Below are 24,067 nucleotides of genomic sequence, written 5' to 3' on the forward strand. Positions count from 1 at the left end.
GTAGATAGTATAGTACAAGTCACTGCTGGTATTTTTTCTACTGTGCAAAAATCTAGGCAATCATGGATGGTATAACAAACTTCTTGGAGATTCAGAACAATGATATGTAAATGGATAGTCAAACATGAGACACCTCCATCTTTCAACTTTACGTATTTTTATGTGGTAATATTTTATAGTCCATCGTTGGGAGTTGGGATCAACTTATGAATAAATTGGGAAATTATCTCCTACATATTGACTACTATACAAGTTTGACACTGAGGTCAAATGACCTCATTGTGTTTATAAACTCTATAAAGATGTCTTTCTAGCTAGTAAAAAGACATTAGCAGATATCTAGTAGGAGCATTGAAGATGTAGTACAATTACAGGTTGATCGAGTTCAAGTGAAAATTTCGATTGGTACATGATACTAAAAGATTGAAAGTGCCCATTTATGTATGATTCTAAGAAGGAAAGGTAAAGATCTTATTGAGTAGTCATTAATAATAATATATTGTACAGTACTACTACTGTACATTGGCATCTATCTGTAAGATAAGCAAAAACACTTTCTGCAATGATTAACTTGGTGGTGCTCTATCCAGATAGCTCAAAAACACAAATATGATTTCAAAGTGGTAATATTAATCTACAACTGGGTAAAAACAGTAGAAATAGCCAAGACATACTCTAGATAATACAGAAATAACAGTCATTTATTTATTGTAATCATGGACTATCTTAAGTTACATTGAATTTTAGTCAATAATCTGCACAGTCGCACAACTCTACTTTCTACTGCTTGTAGGTAAAACGTTGCCAATTTGCATCACAAGAAATCAACTCATTGGATAGTTGATATACGTACCACGCAGCTAGTCCCAATTTTTCCGAAGTAGTTACGGGTTGCCTTTTAATTGAATTTTATGTTCTATGGCAAGGGATTCAATTTGCATTCATACCAAGAGCAATGTTATAACCTGGAAAATGGATCGATTTGGAAGGCGAGAAAATCAATCTCCATTCACAGCTCATTGGTCGATCTAAAGGACGATACTGTATTCTCTACCGTACTATACCGTAAAGATTGGGGGGGGGGTACTGTACCGTCAGTACAGTATAGTGCACTGTTTCAGTGAGGAGTCTACAGCTAGTACAATAGTACAACAGTCAGATAATTTGATTTTCGCGCCAGATGCAACCTTTCAGTGTGTACAGTACTCTCTTACGATGTATGTACTGTGAAGTAGTACTGTACACTGTACTGTCCACTGCCAACAGGTACAGTACAGTACAGTACAGTACTGTACTGCATTGTACTGTACTGTACTGTACTGCATTGTACTGTACTGTACTGTACTGCATTGTACTGTACTGTACTGTACTGCATTGTACTGTACTGTACTGTACTGTACTAGCATGGACCTCTACAGTACAGTACTGTACTGTACAGTACTGTACACTACTGTACTGTAGGTCTACAGTACTGTAGCATGGGCCAAAGGCCGTATCGGTACTGTACTGGTACCGTAAATACGATACAATTTTAATCTTCAAGGTTAAAGCGGAACCTGTACTGGCAACGATGAGCAACGATGAGCTCTAATGTTAATAGCCCAAAACCCAAGATGTCATTTTTCAGGTAAGCAAAGACATATTATTCTACCTCTGGCATACTGGTCTTGTCGAACAGAAGTACAAATTTCATTAAAAACTGCTACAAACAAGCACTACTTTCATTGTGTCTTGTGTTAGCCTGAAGCAATGTCTGTATTGTATACATTATATATGGATATACGAGTATGCGGGTATACAAAGTACCAGTATGGACTCCTACTACAAGAGCACGAGCATCGGCCATTGCAGTCTATAGCTAAGATGAAATGAAGCATTTAGGCAGATATTTAGCCATAGTTAGCTAGATACCATATGATTACAAAATAGGATACTCAAGCTTGATTGTGATAGTAGACACAAACATCAAACTTGTAGAAAGGATGAAAAGGAACCTGTTGGCAAAGTAGGCTGTTTTGAGATATCAAGGATGCGAGCCATTCTCTTGACAAATTCATTTGCAGAAGTACAGTGTTAATTAATTGTAACTAGCATACAACCCACTCTCTATAATAATTAGAAAGTAGTAAAATGACAAATCTATGACTGGTGAAATGATTGCATTTAAAAAATATGTACACAACTTGAATAATACAATTAGTCGGGTAACAGGATACTTCATGCAGTGATCGTCAATTTGTTATGATGGAATGATCTAGGCCTTGCAGTCGTCATCAAATCTTTCCCATCCTCTGTGGGTGTAAAGGCTTTATTTACACCTAATAGTAGGGATAAGCGTGGTAGTAACTCGTTCTACACATATTTATTTTCGTAAAATTTTGTTAATATTATACTGTACCAATAAATTTCCTGTTCAGAATTTTGCTCGTTGCACGCCCAATACCGCATCGAAAGTGATGACTATCATCATTTCGATGAAATTATTTACTGTACTTTGGCATCTCGCTGATTCATTCCTATGACAATAATTAATGGAAATTGACAATTTACAATTCGAAAACTCATCGTTTCTTTTCGGACTGTATAATTTAATGTGCGTTAAATTATTTACAATCAGTAACCAAGATCTGAAGCTTTATAGTCATAGTAAACTTACTATTGATATACGAGTATTAGGGACTGCTAGAGGTTGCTCGAGTATATTGCCTCTTAATGATATGGTATTTATTGACTTTTAATACGCATTGGAAGATTAATTTAAAAATTTCTTAAACAGATATATAGGGTTGGGTATCGTTCTTTCCTCAGCCGTATTATTCTTACTTGTCAATACCGGAAGTATCGTCAATAAGCCAAAAAATTCGATTAAATCTACAGTAAGAAATTTATTGCTCTTTCCCCACTAAACGTAAATTGCTTTAAATTACTGAAGATGTAGAGATGAAAGCCATTAGTTAAAACCTAATTAAAATATTTTAAGTGATAATATCCACAATCGTGCTGCTGTGTTAATGTATCAAGTGCTTAATTATGCTAACTATTTAGTCAGTTTTACTTTCAGCTTTATAGTTATTCATTTCTTTCTTTCTTAAAAGCAAAATACTTCAAGATGGGATGAATAAATCATTGGATCCTTCCTTCCTTTCAATATTTTAAATGGAATCACTTAAGCTTTCTTCTCCGTATTGTTTGAAAAAGTGTGATACAGAAAATGAATTCAATCTATAATTTATCTGCTCTCACTTTTACGATATGAAAGCTATTAGAGTAATGCATTTATCTTTGATGTTATCCGCTATCTATCTCTAATGTCTTTTTATTCCCACTAATTTATAATTACATCGCTGAAGGCTAAATGTTGTAAATACTTATTGTATTGTGTCTTCAATAAAATGTGATAACAGCCCTGCAACTAGTGTTCCACATTCTATTCGATTTGACCATTTTGACATAAATTCGATTCAATTCGAAATTTGTGCAAGTAAAATTCGGTTTATTTTTACGTGAATATACAATAAATAGTCATTTGAAATTGTATATTTGTAAATTTATTGGCGTATACCATTATAATATTAGTTCTATAGAGAGAAAATAAAGAATTTCATATCAAGCAACTAGTAAATAGACATCATTTATGACAGATGTTAAAACGTTCATTTGCAAAATAGCCAATGTGCCGTGTTTGGTAAATGCCCGTGTATGTCAAAACGCTATTAGGACCACTATAATTTATAATTGCAATATAGAATTAATAACAAAGGTCAAAGATACAAATACAGGATAATATGTTTAAATCTTGTTATGTAACAGCGATAAATACTACGATATATCTAAATCTTGCTACAATTCTGATATCTTAGTATGTTTCAGTCTTAGCATAATTCATAATGCATGTTTTATTTGCAATCTTAGCTTAACTCTTATACTCTATGATGTGTTGCAATCTTAATACTCTATGATAAGTTGAAATCTTTGTGGAGTTCTAATACTGAGCGATATTTTGTAATCATTGCGCAACTCAAATTTGTCGCAATCTTAGGGTACCGTACCCTGACACTCTGATATGTAGCACTATTAGTGCAACTCTGATGTATTACTATGATTTAGTTCCAATTCATTTTATTTCAACTACTATTACATGCAGCTTTATTATCTGTGTCTTTCTTTTCAATGTTGATTCCATAACGTGCCTATCCGTGACGTGCACACAAAATTATAAAATTCTTAATATTAAGAGTAGGATTCTCATCAACATATTCATCAATAACATTAGGTCATATCGATCGCGTATTTCCTTCCCTATAGCTATATTTCCTTTATCTTGGTCGTTTACGTAATATACCCTTAGCTTTCAAAAAAATCCTAATATATTGTACATTTATAAATTGAGTATCTTAATATATGAAAAATTCACTTTATTGCATAAAATAGGTTCGTCTTATAACTACCAAGAAATATCTGGCTACAATCAGATTATCTAAGTTACTACAGCAAAATTCATCATTGATATATGTTACAATCAGCTATAGAATTTTTTTAGCAACACAATGAATTTATTGTCATAGTTAAGATCGAAATAAATAACTTATAAATTTTGATGAATTGTAGATTTACGTATATTTTGATAGATTAAAACGGTCATTAATGTTTATGAGTGGCTTAGTAGATACAACAAGAGTATCATTAATTGAGGTTGGTGTACATTTACTAGAATAGTATTGTATGTGTATGTGGTTTGAATTATGATAACTCAGATTAATTGTTTGCCAATAATGGGGTAGAAATTTACGATTCTAGATAGAACTATAGGGTAATAATAGCCTCTGTGACAGATTTATTGCATTACATCTATCTAAATGTGTCATATATGATATGTACAAGTATGCAATCAACGCTTGTAACACTTCTATGTAGATCTTTGCATCGTTCTTAAAAATGATTGCTATATGATGAATGCAAATTATTGTAATCAGTAGCTTTCACTTTACAAATAAGAATTACTATTTCAAGTCAACAATATCTTTAATTAATTAAGCATGTACAATATTCTGCACTATATCAACTACGCACAATTTTATTATAGCCAGTTAGAGGTACAACTACAGCTCATCTTAACACAATCTGACTACATTTTACAGTTAATTTCTCATAAAAAGATTTTTTAATTAATAAATTAACCCAACTTCCAAATAATAATAAACAACAAAGCAACTTAAAAACACGTTTGAGAATATGTTAATTAAACATAATGATTGAGCCCAAATATTATTGCAACAGTTACCATGTTCATAATATCAAATTAATTAATAAGCTATATGATTATCGTCGCTCAGTAGTAATATAATTTAGACATATACAAGTACTAGAATGCGTATATTAGGACCGATTGATATCACAAGAACAGGGACTAATTGAAGTTTTTAAAGTTTAGTTATAAATTTGGATATTATTGCTATTAATCTCAGATAAATTTATCGCCCAGATTTCTACAAAGTAGAAAGACAGTAACAACATACTGCATGGTCCTAGTGCAAAACAAGATTTCATTAATATTTACATAGCGCTAATAAGTTATTTTCCTTCGTCTTGTTTCTAAAATTTTTAACAGGAGGAATACTCTAGCTCTACCTTAAAGAATCGATTGTTGCACCTAAATTAACGAGGATGGAAGGCTTTATACTGAATGGAAAGATTTACTTTCGAGGTCAACATCCCTTTGGTAATGCGGTGAAACTGTTCAACAATGTCCAATAAATTATGTAGCGCTACAGGCTGCACCTTATTATTAAGAGATAGATTTCTGGACGATAAACTCCCAATAAATAGCCCTCGATGAATCTTATCTTCTGTATAACGAATTACAATTGGAAATTTAGCAATAGTATATACTGTACATATAATTATAAGATACAATAGATACAATTAACAAACGAATTATGTATGACAATGAATAATGCATACATATTTTAGGGGTTAGTATGTTTATTTAGGACTAAATCGTTTGAAACAATTCATGATTTAAACAGTCGGACATCCTCTTAATCCCTTTGGGTGAATTACATGTCTATGAGTATTTAGAAAAGAAATAGACTAGAGCCGAATCTAGAGTTAGAGTTGCTACGACATGTGCCATATATCCATGAGAATTAAACGCTTGCTCGAACTGGGAGCTAATTATACAGTGCACGATACGTAGTTGTCAATCATTAGGAGTTCTCGGCTTATCAAATGTCAATCATTTATTGACGCCTTTATGATCAACTCTAAGAAGCAATTAAGTATGATTATTAAGTTAATTGAGTCTAAACTGCTATCTATTAAACATGATTGTACACTGTTTCAGTTAAAAGTCCATTAATAGAGATTGGTACTTATATTGGAAAAATCGAAGAAGTTTATTTAAGGGTTAACCGATAAGAACTCGTTAAGATTGGATCAAGATGAGTAGAATGGCTCATATTTTGATAAAAGATCTCACCATGCAGGCCTTTGTTGGTATTCGCGAAGAGGAATTTCGCAATCCTCAAACTGTTGTATTATCCCTAAAAATATTTACAGATATTAATTTAGCACGGCAAAAGGATGATATTCACTATACTCTGAACTATGTCAAGGTGATTGAGGAAATTAGATTAATAGTTAAAAGACAACACCATAAATTATTGGAATATCTTGGGGGTGATATTATCTCTCATCTCTTTGCTTCGTTTGATGCAATCCAACATATTGAGCTAAAAGTAATAAAACCGAAGGTTGTTCCCGATACAAAAGAAGTCGGTGTTTTAATCAGTCAAGATCGAAGCTCATATGAAGCGCAGTGAAATTTTACCACGAAAATCATAATGGTCAAATAAGATCAAGTGCAATGCAGAATCTATTATTTGCTCGATTTTAAGAAGTTTTGAAATAATTTTTTGCTATTTAGCATTGAACCTCGTTTTCAAGTTAACATTAGAAATTAGAACAAAGGTAAATTAAAGACAGAAGTTATACCTCCTGTCATACGTAGAAAATAGCAAAACAAAGCTAGATATTGTAACATAATATACAATCACATTCTGTTTAGCACTGTGTTACGGTGTTGCCTTGTCATTAGGATAGTTTAATAAGTACAGTAGTAGCTAGTATGGAGAATATCCATATTTGTAGTGCTAGGTAGATAAATAATGCCTTAACGTGGATGTTGGTTGTAATAGTTCATTACATACTTGATATTGATTATTATTGTGTGATAGATAGCAGTAAGATGATTTAAGTTCTTGTTGATGATAGTTGAATTAGACAACCTACGAGCTTAGATTAAGATTAAGCATGAGTAAGAGATTCAAAATATTTACTGATAGAAAAGCTATGTAAGGAACATCTCAGTTCGAGATGTTTCTCCTAGTAAGGTATAATAATAATACTGTTGTTGTTTAAAAATTAGACGGTTCCTATATAAACGGGAAAATTGAGTTGAATGGTGTGGTAAGAAGTTGTAGATGTATCTTTGCTAACAAAAGTTTCATCTTTACAGTCCTTTGCTTTGTGTGTTTAACGTTAAGTAAAAGGGCGTTTAAGTCAGTAGCTACTTATAGACTTTTACTGTACGTTACCTTGTCGCAGAAGTGAAATTGTGACACAATGATACCATATTAACTGTAAGTAAGTTATGTGATAGATATATTATACCAGCTAGCCAATCACTATGTAGCATAGGCAACTATAAAAGAAGACTGTCTAGCGAATATTAGTTAGTTACGCATTACACATGAATACGGGCGAGTTCGGCTAATAAATACTTTATATTTGTATCTATTGACTCCTTTTCCTGCCTTTAATTTACAAAGCCAGGGAATATCATTACAGATATCGAAGAAAATCAAATTATACTGTATTTTTAAGACGGAACGAGATAAGAAAGATGGAAAAGCTGGAATATTCCGGATGGTTACGATATCTACAATTCCGTGTTATATATATTAATAAAGTTTTTTCTTTGAGATCGTTGCATTGGGAAGTGATACCTTAACCAAACCATCGACAGGTGTAGGTGTGGTACGGTTTGGTGAGCCTTTGAGCTAAATATGGTCCTTGCAAGAACAGTTCGATCGAGACAATGTATAATCGATTGCCGAATGTGCTGCACACTACATATACATTACACACGATATCTATAAATCAATGTAATTTACGAGGCTAATTATAATGCTATCTGTTGTGTATTTTCGTGGGGAACAGGTTCGAACTCAAAGAAATACACGTGCTTCTTTTTCTAGGCTACAAGCTAACTTTATTTCGCATTACTTCTGTATACATATTATCGTTTAACAGTATCTATAGATACGAACCGAGTCAGTCAAACAGTGCTACCTTACTATACTAACATTAACTAAGTCTAAGATTCAGATATATGACACTATCCTGTAGCTAGCTAACATTCACTGTCCTCGTCCTCGCCAGTACCTTAAAACAAAGTTATGACTATTTTCTCTAAACACTGATCCAATCATTGTGTGCTTCATTCTGTTGGATCTATTTCTACTGAGTAAGTAAGTACAAAGTAGCGATCTCTTTTAAAGAGGCATTAATCAAAAACAATTTTCTTCTGAGGATATAAAGTAAATCTTAAAACTTTACTATCTTTGGCACTATGTGGCGAACAACTCCAATTGGGCAAGGTTATTATAAGGCTCCGATCCTAATAATAATACAAAACTATGAGATCAATTTATCGGACTTGCATAACGTTTTGAGTAGGATTAAGCGCTTGTTTTCAATTATGTGTGTTAATAATTTTCATAAACGACAACAGGTCATTATTAGACTAACAAAATCTTCGTAGATCAGCATAAAAAGCAATTAAATTGCTGTGCTTAAATACATTACATTCATCTTTATGAATACAATAGTTAAAACAAGGCAGAATGGGGCATATTTTTCACCTGGAACACAGAAGATACGTCATACTGTACTATGAAAAAAAAAGGCCTAATCATTTACGTCCTAGAGATATACTATCGCCGTGGCAGTGCAAATATCCATATCTTGATAACAGCAGTCCCATTCTTCTCCAGAAGTAATTGCACGTTTGATGTATCGTTTTAAATATCATGTATTAGGGGAATATCTCTTATCCGACTTCAGTTTTGCAGGCCAATAACTCATTCTCTAATTGCAGAGAAACTTCCATATTTAAACAGGATATAAAAGCTCAGAAGCGAAAAAACTATAAAAATTCAGCTGTTATATTTAGAGATGGTAGATTGCTTAATACGATGAATGATTAACATCAACAATTTGCAATCCAATCAGCAATTGTTTCTTTTCAAAGAATAATCTGATGTACGATAAATGAATTATTTACAGTCAGTAACTAAGATTTGAAACTTCATAGTCGCAGTAAAGTTGTGTCTCGTATTATTGGTTAATTGCCATGCAATGAAATGATCTATTGACTCTATGCTTTGTAAGCTAATTTAACAGTTTATTAAAGATAAATATGTGGAATTGGATATCGCACTTTTCCCAGTCTTTATTATTGCTTATCAGCATCGAAAGCACAGTCAGTAAACCAAAATATAAATAAATAATGCTATTATTTAAAATCTAGCTAAAATAAATTATATGATGTGATAAAATTTGCAATCATGCTGTAGTGCTGTAGTTCCAGATACTTAAATTTTTATTGAATTATCATTGCTAATTAATCGAAGTTATTTTTTAGCTTTATACTGTAGTCATAAATATGTTTCTTAGTAGCAAAATACTTCAAGACGGAATGGATAAATCGTTGGATTCTTCCTTCCTTTCTTTCAATAATTATAATAAAATGAATAACGTAGGCTTTCTTCTCCGTATACAGTAGTTTGGAAAAGTGTGATACAGAAAAATGAATTTAATCTATAATTTATCTGCTCTCATTCTTACAGTATGAAAATTATTAGAGTAATGCATTTATCTTAGATGTTATCCACTAACTACGAGTATCTCCGATATCTTCGTATGTGCAGCTAATTTACAATTACTTCCTTGGCAAGGTAAACGTTGTAAATACTTATCGTATTGTGTATCCAATAAAAGTAATGACAGTAATCCTAACCCTAATGACACCTTATTTTTACGCGAGTGTATAATAAATAGCCATTGAAATTGTATATTTGTAAATTTATTGGCCTATACCTCTATAACATTAGCTCTATGGAGAGAAAATAAAGAATTTCATATCAGGCAACTAGTAAATAGGCATCGTTTACGACAAAAGGCAAAACGTTCATTTCCAAAATGGCCAACGTGCCATGTTTGGTAAATGCCCGTATACGTCAAAATGCTATTAGGATCATTATTATATATAATTGCAATATAGAATTAACAAAGGTTACAGATACCAATACAGTATAAAGTATGTATCATTTAAAGGATTATAGTTACAAATATAAACTAAATAAACTGCGTATCTAGTCGGGAGCTGATGCATACAGTCGGTTTAAGAGAAATTACGTAGATATTACAGAAATTAATTCTAAGGAGATTTAAGATATTACATCATTATTACCTGGAGCAACACTAAAATACAAATTCATAATTACTTTTTATTTAACATTTTACCAGTAATATTTCCTACTATGAATAGGATACGATATGATGTCTGATAGCGGTACTAATAATTAATATAATAATATTAGTGATATATTTAGAAGAAGCGATTATACAAGCATCATAAGCATACAAATGCATTGATTAGACATCTACAACCATCTTCTTGTGAATATCTGTTGAGGCTACGACCTAAGACAATATCGAACAAATGAATAACAGAAGTCAGTACAAAATGTTTATTATTAAAATAGAAATGCACCTTTCAAATCAGACTTATAACCAAAATATTACAATTAATCATGGAAGTGACAAAATTTTTACTAACTTTGCAAAATTCATCGAACGATATTTTTCCATCTCCATCCGTGTCGGCATAGATAATAGTTTTGTCAACAATTTGTTGTAACTGTGTATCTTTGAGGTTGCTACCAACCATCATTTTTAGTACACGAAATAATTCAGTATTCGTTATGTAGCCATCTTTATCCATATCATATATTCTAAAGGCAACTATATTGTATGGCAAATTAGTATCATTTTGAATCAAACTCGCTATCTCAAGTTAACAATGGGAGTGCATTACTTTAATGTAATCGTAAAATATCTTAAGAATCAATAATAAATCGTAAACGCTGATATACGAGTATATTAAGAGTGCCAAATATACAGTACTTACACTTCAATTTTGATTCCCTGTCGCCTTTAACGCTAAAGAGTGAGACGCCGTGGATAAATTCTACCAAAAGTTAAAATAAAAAATAGACAAATAGACATGACAGAATTAAAATTTCTTATCTGGTTGTATTTGATAAATAAGCGAACAGTAATCGATCTTATTAATTATTATTATGTGATGCATTTTTGCGGGATGCAAATTGTAATCTAAAAGGAATTCAAGGCCTTTACTGTACAGTATGTTACGGAAGTATCTTTGGATAGCTTTTGTACAATATATACAGTAAAAGAATCATCAACTACTTTTTAATAATTACCATATCGACGATTAGATATGAGTTCGTAAATGCATTAATAGATAGGGCCACTATTTTGAAGACAATGGACAAATTTGTAAATGCCCCTAAGTTTGACGTAATATTTTTAAACCATTTTGCTATTGTGATATGAGCGTTATATTTAAACACGAAATCCTGCAAGTTTGCATATATTTTACAGTAAAGAACACAAATGATCTTTCATCATTACGTTTACAAGTAAGTTACGAAGCTGAGATTAAAGAATTTTCAGACTATAAATCCAATCAGGCTAAGTACTACATACTGTATAGCTGAATGATATCAGTTACGATTCTACTGTATGTAGAAGTATATACAAATAACACTTGCTTTGCAAAGAAAGACTACTACATGTATGAATTTGAAATTATTGTCTAAGTGAAAACTACGTGTGTGGTCAACTAAGTAATGGAATAGGCTAGCTCAATAAAATTCTTGAAAAAGGTAATAAAATCGCTAGAACTAAGGTGGCTGTTAATATTACTATAATAGCAATAAATTCCTTTAGTAGCAGAATAATAGGTTTAAGATATAGCGCATCGCAAAAATGTGTATACATTTCATACCTTTGAAGTCTACTTCACCATTGCCATCTTGATCAAAAATATCTATCACTCTTTGTACTAATGGATTTTGCTGCAATTCTGGTAAATTCATAAATTCATCAACCGATAGAGATCCACTGTTATCCAAGTCCATCTTCTTAAATCGCTTTCCCAGACGCTTGACCTCGTCAGCGTCAACTACAAGAAAAGTGATTGTGTATATTTAGCAAGAATACTGAAATGGTGATCATACGGGAGATCGAGGACTTTTTAACGAGAGCTGATGCGCTAGTTCACAAGTGTTTTAACAATAAATTAAGAGGATTACCCTCACGCCTATAATATATCGTTATAATATACTTTATCTATAGTAATACATGTCCTTGATTGCACTTTCGCTTACTCGGCTACGATAATATCATAACTGTACGTTTACAATTAACCAGAGGAAAGAGTATATCTATATATACATGCATCCTTAATTAAAGCAAAAACTTTACTACAAGTAATACAGTCAAGTCGGTCGAAGGTGTTAGCTAAACTGTGTATTACTTTATCGACTAGGACACTAACGATATTAAATTGGTATACAATGTATATGTCATGACATATATATATACAGTAACAAGTGTTGTTTGTGACTGTGTCAATGATTCTCTTCAAGTATGGTAAATGTTTGTACAAAACTAGTGATCTGTGGCTACGGCAATTTGCTCATACTTAGATAGACAAATAGTAGAATTAATTCAGTAGCTGGCACATTCTGTACTGCTATCGTTACAGCGAAATGTAATGATTTATTAAGTCTTTTTCACCCACGTACTCGTGTTTTACAAGCAAAGTTCGTTACAAGTGCCAGCTTCTTTGTAGCGATATAGAACGTTATTAAGCTAATGATATTAAGTAATTTGTAACTACCATATGTAAATGAGTTGTTGTCCACAGGGGACAATGAATAGTTTTTTAAAGACTATTATAATGAACTCATGAAACAATCAATGTAATAAATGGAATGTTGGTATCGCTGAGATCAAATGTCTATTCAATACGATGGGCCGGATCCTTTGTGAGATAGCTCAGTTCGTCTATGATTCCGTTTACAGTTCATGCTATGCACAATTGACATGGCTATGCACCAATAGTAACGTAATCTCTCGAGTACAACAAATACTAGTGTAAACTCATCCACTGCACATAAACATGTACTATACAGACTAATACGATAGTAAAATAAAAATAAGCAAAAAGCTATACTATACTTACAATTAGTGATCATCGGTATCGAAGCATCGTTTCCCTATCATAACAAATAACAATAACGTGAGGAAAATTCAAAAATAAAAGTTCTATCGGTACTTAATATCTTTTATAGTATCAGTATGTATATATCTATATCTATATAATACATTGTCCAGAATCTTTGAAAGGAAGCTGATATGAAGGAGGGTTTTATAAGAAATAATAAACAAACAAATAACAGGCAATAAGCCAGTGCAATAACACGTAATAGACTGTCCATCATCGTTCACTGGTTTTCTAGTACCGTTTGTCATCCACACAAACAAATAAAATAAATATCGAAAACAGCCACTTACCCTTGTGACTAGGTATAGTTTAGACTAGAGCAGACTGTTCCGTTCCCATACAGGGCTGTATGGTTCGGGTTTTGCAAAAGGCTACAGTACAATGCACTGTAGTTTACAGTGTTCAGTAAAGCTATCACGCGAGCTACGCAAGACATCGTGCAAACAATTGTACAGTAATCGAGTATGAGGCTAGCAGAACTTCAAGCGTTACAGTTGCTATTACAGTACTATATTCACGTTGCATACGCTTGAACGGAACACAATACTGTACTGTACTATGGATGGACTGTCAGACTATGAGTGTGGGAACTACTGTATTTGGCTGTCGCGATCTGCACGGTAAATAAAAAATAATATTCTTCATTTCTGCATGCATGTATTGAAAAAAATTTGCACCTACTTATAACTTTTAAATTATCAACAACAAGAAATAAGCATATCAGAGATATCATTATGTCAAATAGATTGACTCAATTTGATGTTTTGAACAACAGTAGTATAGTATCGTGGTTTGCTACTCATGTAAACGGATAGACGGGCAGCACTCCAAAAGTTAGTGATCGTTCAATTATTGTACATGGCTGTAACAAAATTTGGGTTCATTTACTTTTTACACCTATTATCAAGAACTGGCAATTTCTTCTTTTAAGCAATGAAGAAAATGTTATATTATACTATCATAATTTGACATTCAAAGTATTATGCCATATTGTGTTGTGTAACCTATAGACTTGTCGATAAAGAACGTTAATTAACGTTCTGGCTAGCATGTTTTTACTGCTTACGTCGACATCCTTCATATGTATTCCCACAGCATTCACCTGCAAGCAGTAAGTAAATGACTGCCTGAATTGTGCAAATGTGATTCTATAAATTGAAATGCCCTAGTTCACTTCATTGCATAAAACAAATAAATTTAATGTTTAAATCAACCATTTAAGCCACATCGAACGCTTTAGTCACTGTTACTCAGGTTCCGCATAGTAGGCTGATCAATATCAATGCGTACTGTAAGGTACTATGAGCATTGTAACCATTGACACGCATAATGACTAGGCCTAGCGACCAGTAAGTCGCATTAGCGATATTGTCAATAATAAGTTATGATTTGGGTAATGGCTACTTGCAATTGCACGGCGATAACTTGATAGTGACAAGAGTGATGGTGTAATTTCGATATTAACGGAAGAAGATACGCTGTAATGAGCCAACGCCGATTCAATTTTACAGCATTATATCTTATATCATACGTCTGATGAGTTAGTTACATACATTATCGTTACTGTACTCTACTTGACTACAGTATTCACAAGTCAAGTCAAGCAGGGTCAAAACCGTGTAAAGGAAAGAGGCGAAATAAAAAGGACAACGTATGCAAAAACGGAGTAAAAATTGGCAACCTGACGATAAACTAAATAATAATTTCTTTTACAACTCTATACGACAGTAACTAGGGTATTATACGTTCTATGTGTTACCATCTTGCTGATTTCTTCTAATTTTCCTTTCTAGTTCCGTTAACATACGATAGAGAAAAGCCCACTGGAAACGTCCACCGCCTGTAAAAGTAGTCTTCGATCTTAAAATGCCACTTTGTACTGTAAGGTACAGTGCAAAGCAGCGTACAGTACAGTACTGTACTGTAGATGTGTCGCCAGCATACTGTACTGTACTGTACACTGTAAAGTACTGTAGGCATACGATACGGTACTGTACTGTAAACTTTCTTATGGTTTCTAGTCTTCCTCTTTCTTAGTCCCGGTCCCGTACGGGACCGTGATGCTTATGCTAGCTTACGGTTTTGAATGGTATCAGGATCAAGGGCTATTCGAGAACAGACCAAAGTCTCAATTTTGGCTCATTTCTATCACTCTGAATACTAGTGAATTGCATTTCCCAAAGTCAGCAACTTTAACCCTAAGTAGGTACTGTGCTAACGGTAAATACCCAATTATTGAATGGATACATCAAATATTAAATTATACAGCAGTTGTCTACGAATGCTGATAATTATAGAGGTGATAACTGAATACAGTATTGGAGTGTGGCTACTATATTTTCATATGTATGCATATTATTTCATTTTTTTTACTAGCTTAACCCGCACACCATGCCGTGCGAATGAAACTTTTTATACTACTGTATATTATGTGTAATTTACAGGCGATGACTTATGCAGAATTATACAATAACAATACGGTATGCGCACAATGTATAGCATATATAAGACAATGCGCGGCCACAGCACTGAAAAAAATTGAATTGATTAGCTCAGCGATATACTGTACTAATTTACAGTATTTTAGATCATCGACTACTAAATACTGCATAGTCAGATATACATACAGCGTATGTCTTAACCAGTTGATTACTACTTCCTCGCGCTGTAAGAAATAGTCTTATACTACTCGGTGGGCTCAAAATTAATAAACTTGCATTTCTTCATTATCTATAAACTATATAGTATTTTGGAAAGAAAACTTTGAAGCACTCCACTCAAAATTTCCTGTTCTACACTAACTAGTAGCACTGTGCCAGTTACATAAATTGACTATACGTACAGTATAAAGCCATTAAATAAATAATTCAATTACTAATTGCCTGTACTGTAACTGGTAGTCAGAGTGTGTGTGGCGGCAGCTGCAGGGTACCATCAAAACAATGTTAAATTAGCACTCTAAACCTAGCACAAAGGTGTTAGGATATGGTATTACTCGTTTATTAGAATAATTAAATGACATCGAGCATGAAAAATTGTTCAAGACACCCACGTGTTGACAACTTTTAGAACAAAATGGTACCACTTGTACGTATGACTCGTAATTGATTACGCTACTGAGTACACTCTCTTCATTCAATCCTACAAATAATGATAATTCACAGAGCACGCAAAAATGCACAGAACTAAAGCCCAAAAATCAAAACACATAAAATATTATATTGAAATCCATTAAAATTTAAAATTAATTTCCCAATCGTCAACTATATTCACTTCAGGTTTCTTTACAGTTAAGCGTCTATTTTCGCGATCATATTTAAACTTCAATTTACGAGGTGTGGAATCTGTAAAATTATAAACGAAACTGTAAATGACAATCTGTTTTGATACTGCAGTTAAAATTTTGACAGAAATTACGGTAAACTTACTTTTTCCAGATACAGATATTTTAGACGGTTTATTTTTCATTCCTAAGACAACAATTTTCTCTAACCAGGAATTTGTCTTATAATTCCCATACGCACTGCCAGGCCTACAAAGTTAATGACATTGATATCACGAACATAATTATTATTAAATATTTCCTCTAACAGGAGAAACAAATTCGGATCTTGATATCAAAATCGCGAATTTCTCTTAATATGTAATATATAATTCATCAATTTCTGATGGTATGCGAGGATTACCTCGAAGAGAGGACGTTGTCCTCATACGTAAATTTTCGTAGGCTAAATTCACCCTTAGAATAATCAAAACTATGGCCATCATCAATGTATAACTGTCCTAAAGCTTGAGCCTGCCAAATAAATTTGAAAGGAATTATTTCACACTGAACTTAACGATAATACTATGCCACATAATTTTAAGGAAATTTTATTTACTTTTCTATTAAGCGCGACTGTTAACGTATATGGGTCGTCGTACATCAAGGACGAACAACGCCGAATTCGCTCTTTCCGTGGAACAATACTTCCGCCGCGTTGAAAGACTGGAATCTAAATGGAACGTATCAGGATTTGTGTTTGCATTAACGTTACTTTAGATATTATAATGTTCCAATTTCGGAGATCACCCTTTATTGTACCGTATCATGATGACAGAAAAATAAACCCATACCTTATTAAGCGAAACACTCATAGAAATACTACGAGGACCAGTAAACCATTTATAATTTTCGATATCGTACCATAGCTGTGATCCATATTAGTTATATATTTTAAAATTAGGTGCATTTAGAGATAAAGCATTAAGCGATGGCCTTGTATCATTAATTATAGATAATACGTGTATACCTCGTTATTTCCAGGCAAGTATATGCTAGTACTAGATGCACTGGCATCAGTAATTGGTTTTACTAATAGATCAGATCCTGCAATATAATGTATACAGATAGGAAATTTAAATCAAAGCTAGCAACTGTAAAATCAAGTTCAATGACTACATTACAAACCGATTAGATACTCATCAGACATCGCAAATGTCGACACATCTTCTGGATACTCGGTAAACAAAGGTCTAAGATGGTCAAAAATTTCTTTAAATGTCTTGATTTCTAGTTAGCTAGGCAAAATATTGCGAAATATATCCAAAACTTGTCCATTTACATTAAAAAAATGATCTAACCTTATTATTGTTCCTCCCTTGACAGAAGCTTGATAAAAGAGTGTGTACCAAAACGGTAATAATGCATATCTAGTACGGATTGCATCACGTACGATATTCATATTCGCCTCAGCTAGCAACCACGGTTCTCTTCTACGGGTATCAATGTGTGCATGTGCACGGAAAAACGGTTGATAAGACGCTGTTTGATACCACCTGACAAGAAGTTCTTCATCAGGATTTTTGAAAAAGCCACCGACGTCAGCTAATAATTTAATGTTAAAAATTAATAATTTAGCATAACTTGCAATATTTTAATTAATTATATAGTATACGGTGTATAATTTTCGACAACAACGTACCACCAGCAAATGGTAATCCAGCTATACTGATGCTCATAATCATTGGGAGTGAGATTTTTAAGTGCTCCCATGAAGCGGTATTATCCCCAGTCCAAATAGCACCAAAACGCTGAGATCCGGCAAAAAAAGCACGCGACAGTACAAATGGCCTTTCTTTGAATCCTGATCGGGCAATTAAACCATCAGCCGTGGCTTTATGCTACAATATTTACAGATAGTAACAAAATAATACGATAAGCCGAAAGTATAATTAGGATATTAAACACTAAGGCTGTGACGCAATCAAATAATCAGATACCGCATAAAGTCCAAATATATTGTGGACATCGCGATGTTCCCAACCTCCAAAGTGCTTTGCATCTTTATGCATAGTAATCTCTGGACCGTTAAAAACTGAGGGCTACATTAAATTTTAAATTATACCGAAATTCATTCAATCACAATACACTGTGCTAGCGTTTTAAACTTTACGTATTTCATAAGTACTTGTAGGTAATGTACATCTATTAATGTTAGTAGACTATAGTCATACTTCATTCATATCGTTCCAGATGAAAAGCGAATTGGTTGAACCCTGTTCAATTGATCAATTAAGAGTTGCTTAAAAATTTTGCTGCTTTTCAATATGCAGTACCCTGTATATGACTTCACTAGCTAACGCATCAAGTTACGCTAAACAAAATATTTGCTTGATTCCCTCACAAAATAATACAAATATTTACCGGGTAATTATCAAGATTAAATCTGGAGGCCCACCAATCTCGATGTTCAGGGTTTATAAAATCAATCCACGATGATGATCCTGGCCAACACCAGCCCTCGTAAACGTTATCATCTTTGTTCTTTACATAACGTCCTTGATTCGAAGCATCCTAACGAAATCAATGATAAGTAGTAATCCTTTTTAATAATTAGAACATACGTTTTAATCGAATTACCTGATCAATACCGTAACCACTATCCCTTTTAATATGTGGATCGACAATTGTGACCATCTAATTAGTTGAACGATACATAAAATTACAGAAATTATTATGTTGAAAAGGCAGTTCAAAAGTCTATTCGTGATTTACTAAGCTGTGAATAGTAAAACTTCGTATTTATGTTTCAGTAAAGAAATCTTTATATGGTAGCTAACCTTACGCCCTTTAGCTGCAAGACTTTTCTGCATATCTTCAGGGTTAGGAAATTTCGTAGAATCCCACGTAAAGTATCTATGAAACAGTTTGTAGAATTGATTAGTTACAAAATATTTCACTTTATACTATCTGAAAGACACATTACAATACAGTCGCGCAATAATTATAGGATGGTTAATGCAGCGACACTACAAAGTCTTGGTTTTTTAACCCACTTTTTTCCATCGGTATGTTCGATATCAAGCCAAAGAACATCATATGGAATATCATGCTCATCAAATTTAGAGTCCACACTTGAATAAATTAAATTATATCAAACATAAGCATGATTATTAAGGTATAATTTTTGATATTGTCGACTAACCTTCGAACATCTTCTTCATCATTATAGTTCCATCTTGACTGGTGATAAGCTATAGCAAATAACTATAACAAGCATAAGTAAAATTACGATACTAGGATACCGTTGATAACATTTATAATTCATAAGCTACTAAAATATTATTAACCGGAGGTAAATAAGTTGGTCCAGTCAAGCTTGCATACTGTTCAAACACATCATTAGGTCTAGGTCCAAACATAAAAAAGACGTCGATAATGCCACTTTCAGAAAACCAATGAGTGTCAATTTGTGGCATTTCCTCATTGCCTTTTAGCATAGACGCGAAGCGGCTTAGGATCGACTATGAATTCAAATTAAGAATGAGAGAAATAATAACAGATTAAAATAGGGATATGCACACTTGCTGTAGAAAGATACAATAGCAATATGGTTTAGCGTGCGAACATCTTTGGCTTTATTTGAATCGATATCAATCCAAGTTTCGGCGGCATTCATCCAGAAAAGTCCAACCGTTGATTTTGCACTAAAATTATCAAAACCCTAGTCTAAATATCTTGCCCTGTGCAAAGCAATAGTGTAATACAACTGCATCTCACCAATGGGCTAACATAAAAGGAATTGATCCATATAATGCCATAGGATTATCGATCTCATATTCAAATACATCCAAGTTATACAATCGATAAGGATCGCCACCACTAGAAGTATACAAATAATGAAATGTTCTTCAATTACGGCAATTTATACCTATTACTCATGAGGATATTGGAACAATCTGTAAGGGCACTATATGGAAAATAAATGTAATTTAATACACTGCATATGCATTAACGTACGAGGTCGATTTCAGCGCTAGGCTATCTGCATGTTCAGGAATTCCATATACGTGTTCGACTCCAGGAAATGAAAAATCCAAACCTACTGAACTGGGACCTAATCAAAGTATAAATTAAGATATCGTGAGTTTTGGTACGATTATCAGTTATTATTATGACGGCAAACGATAACTAGCAGATGCCATAAGCGTCAGTATAAAAGCTAAAATGATGTAGAATAGCATTTACCCTTCGGTTTTGAATCTGAATGGCTTTTAAAAGTTTCCTCCCACAATCCTTTCAATTCTTCATCTCTTTGGCCAACTTTATCGGCCAGATTCTCATCTACAGCGGGGACGTCCTCAGTTTCACTTGAAACTTGATTTACTGCCTCACTATTTTCACTACCTTCCTTAGTGCTTTCATCAGCTGGTTTACTCTCCTCCTGAAATGCCCTTAGTGCATGAACATAGATTTAATAATCATTATTATTTGCCTTATACGATCTGTCTAAAAATAATATGATTTTTGCAGATTTGCATGACGTAAAAAGTAGATTAGTATTAGCAATTGACACAAGCGCTACAGATTGGGAATACTCGTATGAACGATTATTTACTAACGGTATCATCAATTTCATAATGTACTTACTGCTTTTTTCTATAGTTTTCAAAGTTCATTAAACCACGAGAGTTGACACTTATGACCAAAGTGTTATTAACGAGAAAATCGATTCTGAAGGGTTTCAGTGTCAAAATAAGTTGTTTATCTCTGAAATTAAGCTGGATACCCTGATCATCGCGATTAGCCAAGACCCCGCTGTTAGGATGAAAGATATAATTTTAGTTATTAAACTGCTTATACGTATACTGTAATTAATACTCGTGACGTAGTAATATAATTTTAATATAAGTTCATTACCAGAACTATTAAAGAAAAATAGCTAATACTATAACGATGCATCACGTAAACGTCATTTACAGACAATTACTTACGTCTCTTCGTCCGGTTCTTTAATTAGAATATCTTCTACTTCGTATCTCGGATACATAGGATTCTTTTCCTTGATCCTTAATCTAGCCTTACCATTACGTAATACAGCAACAGTAGCTGCTAAAAGAGCATCATTTGCCTGGTTTTTTATATCGAAGCTTATTTTAGATCCCTGAATGCTAATTGAATCATCTACAACATTGTATGGAGATTGATTAGGGCTAATTTCTCTGTTGCGTCTATTGGAAAAATGAGTAAGCATTTAAGTTCACGCTTTCGTTAGTCTTTACGATACAAGCAAAAATTGCAACAGCTCAATATCTTTATTCGGTTCTTACTTGCAAAAACTACTATCGTTGCACGTTTTGAAATTGCTCCGATCTACTCCATTAACAGCAATGATTACAATAGCGGTAACCAATAATAACCTTAATTTAGAATTTAGACACAGAAAAAATAAAGATTGCATTATTATTTATATTTTTTCATACGAAATTCGTAACTCCTATTCCTGTTGAGATCGGGACAAAGTTCGATTGTGAGCTCATATATAGCATAATAAGATTTCCAGCCCATACCATGAATTACAGACAGTTATTGCGTAAGACTGGGTTTTAAGTAAAGTTTGTGCAGAATATGGTGTGAATTGATACATAGGAATTTTGATAATTCTAATAGTTATATACCCGTGGAAATGTCATTTCATCAGTTAATAAATGCTATAAGCGTATTTACTACAGAGTCTACATCGTTAAAATCAACTTAAAGGCTGAAAGAAGAAATTGATGTCATTGTTTGAGTAACTAATGGGGCTAGCCGAAGTTTATATTTGACATACGATCATTTATGTTCAAATTTAATGATTTAAGAAGCATTGTAACATTGAAGTATATTGTACGAGTATTTGATGTACTATGGCTGCAAAATTTCGCGCCAAGTAAACGAATGTAGTGCTGTTTTGGTGAATAGTAAATACACTATGAAAGGCTGCGTGCAATTTAGCGATTTCAGCTTGTATGTTGTCTAAATTTGTTGGAATGTAAATTTAGTCAGTAGTTATAGTTAGCAATGATTCAATTAATTCATTTTAGTGGTGGAAGTTGTACACTGGAATCACTAAGTAAAATTCGGCCTTGATATAAAACTTCAAAAAATTATAGAGATTGCGTGTTTGTATACAGCACTACTTTCCAGTTGAATGGTAGTGGTAGTTGTACCTTATATCATTAATTAATTCATTACTAGTATAACGCGTATACTACTCTACATATGATAAGTGCAATTCTAATACTGTACGCGTATATACCAGAACATAATTCAGATGTGCATGTAATATGCTCAGTCGGGGAAGTATCGTCAGCGAATTATAACGAGCGAGGGATATCTATGTCACGGTCAATGTCGCGATATGTTCAAAGAACTACAGGAAGTATTGCCTGATGAAAAGTTACTGCATACGTGAAGTTTGCACAGCTTATGCAACATTTATTGTGACATTCATCATATGCATGAACCTGAAAGCAAAGTCTGCAACTTTTATATTAAAATGTGCTAGATTTTCAGGGTATATATTAATTTATCTATAAAATGACACATGAATACAGTGTACAGTACTGCAGTAGTACGCATATATGGGTTATCAAGGCCGAGCACATGTATATTCGACAATGGCTATAGATAGCTTGTGATAGAAGAGCGGCAAAGCATAGACTACAAGAGCATACAAGTATGACGGTGAACGGCTAAGCTACAATCACAAGCAGAAAATTCTTCGATCTGAGCTAGATTAAGTTAATGTACAGTAAAATATGCATTACCAATTTCAATCTAATTTATTAAGGATGGAATGATAACACATCATACCTTATCCCATACTGTAAGTATTCACTAAATACGTCCATTAAGCCACTTGACTTAATTCATGATCAGAAACAACGGCAGCCTAAGTGTGTGTCTGCCCAATACAAGTTTACACTCTTTCTGACAAAGATACCAATATAGTAGACAATAAACACATAAAGTTTAATTAAAAAATAATAATTGAATACAACTACAGTATACGTACGTTAATCTGATCTTAATGATGCTATCTAGCACTGCATAGCACGTCTTGATGTTGATGTGCATGCCTTCAATATTTATCAATTGACCGAGCTCTGCAAATTTGTGAAGGCAAGAAGTAGTCTTTACGCTCGCTATTCTAAAGCGGTAAACTGAGTAGCGACGTTATGTTTAACGGATACCGACTGATACCTTTATCAATCGGAGCTTGAAATAAACAGTAAGATTACAATATCAGTAGATGCCTTAAAATTCTGGCTTAATTCTACCTATTTATAATTCATCATTATGGCCTAATTGTATTATTAATT

The 24,067-nt window shown here is 33.2% G+C and overlaps 3 protein-coding genes across 3 annotated transcripts; 1 reads left to right on the plus strand and 2 right to left on the minus strand.

The window, feature by feature from the left end:
* Positions 1-6,449: 6,449 nt before the first annotated feature.
* On the plus strand, positions 6,450-6,821 carry TRIADDRAFT_52657 (uncharacterized protein; the record flags this gene model as incomplete). Its single annotated transcript, XM_002108279.1, has 1 exon — positions 6,450-6,821. The coding sequence occupies one exon, from the start codon at positions 6,450-6,452 to the stop codon at positions 6,819-6,821; it is 372 nt and encodes a 123-aa protein (XP_002108315.1).
* A 3,898-nt stretch (positions 6,822-10,719) lies between these two features.
* On the minus strand, positions 10,720-13,412 carry TRIADDRAFT_49810 (uncharacterized protein; the record flags this gene model as incomplete). Its single annotated transcript, XM_002108998.1, has 5 exons — positions 10,720-10,767; positions 10,904-11,088; positions 11,255-11,314; positions 12,158-12,334; positions 13,400-13,412. 5 exons carry the CDS (start codon positions 13,410-13,412, stop codon positions 10,720-10,722), a joined length of 483 nt encoding a protein of 160 aa, XP_002109034.1.
* A 3,023-nt stretch (positions 13,413-16,435) lies between these two features.
* On the minus strand, positions 16,436-22,164 carry TRIADDRAFT_37096 (uncharacterized protein; the record flags this gene model as incomplete). Its single annotated transcript, XM_002108999.1, has 24 exons — positions 16,436-16,785; positions 16,870-16,973; positions 17,128-17,237; positions 17,323-17,436; positions 17,558-17,632; positions 17,734-17,810; positions 17,892-17,956; positions 18,065-18,308; positions 18,406-18,604; positions 18,704-18,805; positions 18,938-18,979; positions 19,128-19,277; positions 19,344-19,400; positions 19,544-19,619; positions 19,760-19,837; positions 19,909-19,970; positions 20,054-20,227; positions 20,332-20,410; positions 20,484-20,585; positions 20,724-20,820; positions 20,952-21,139; positions 21,354-21,521; positions 21,698-21,934; positions 22,034-22,164. 24 exons carry the CDS (start codon positions 22,162-22,164, stop codon positions 16,673-16,675), a joined length of 2,844 nt encoding a protein of 947 aa, XP_002109035.1. The 3' UTR covers positions 16,436-16,672.
* Positions 22,165-24,067: the final 1,903 nt, after the last annotated feature.

Source organism: Trichoplax adhaerens, genomic scaffold (genome assembly GCF_000150275.1).
Source record: "Trichoplax adhaerens TRIADscaffold_1 genomic scaffold, whole genome shotgun sequence".
NCBI classification, from domain to species: domain Eukaryota; kingdom Metazoa; phylum Placozoa; class Uniplacotomia; order Trichoplacea; family Trichoplacidae; genus Trichoplax; species Trichoplax adhaerens.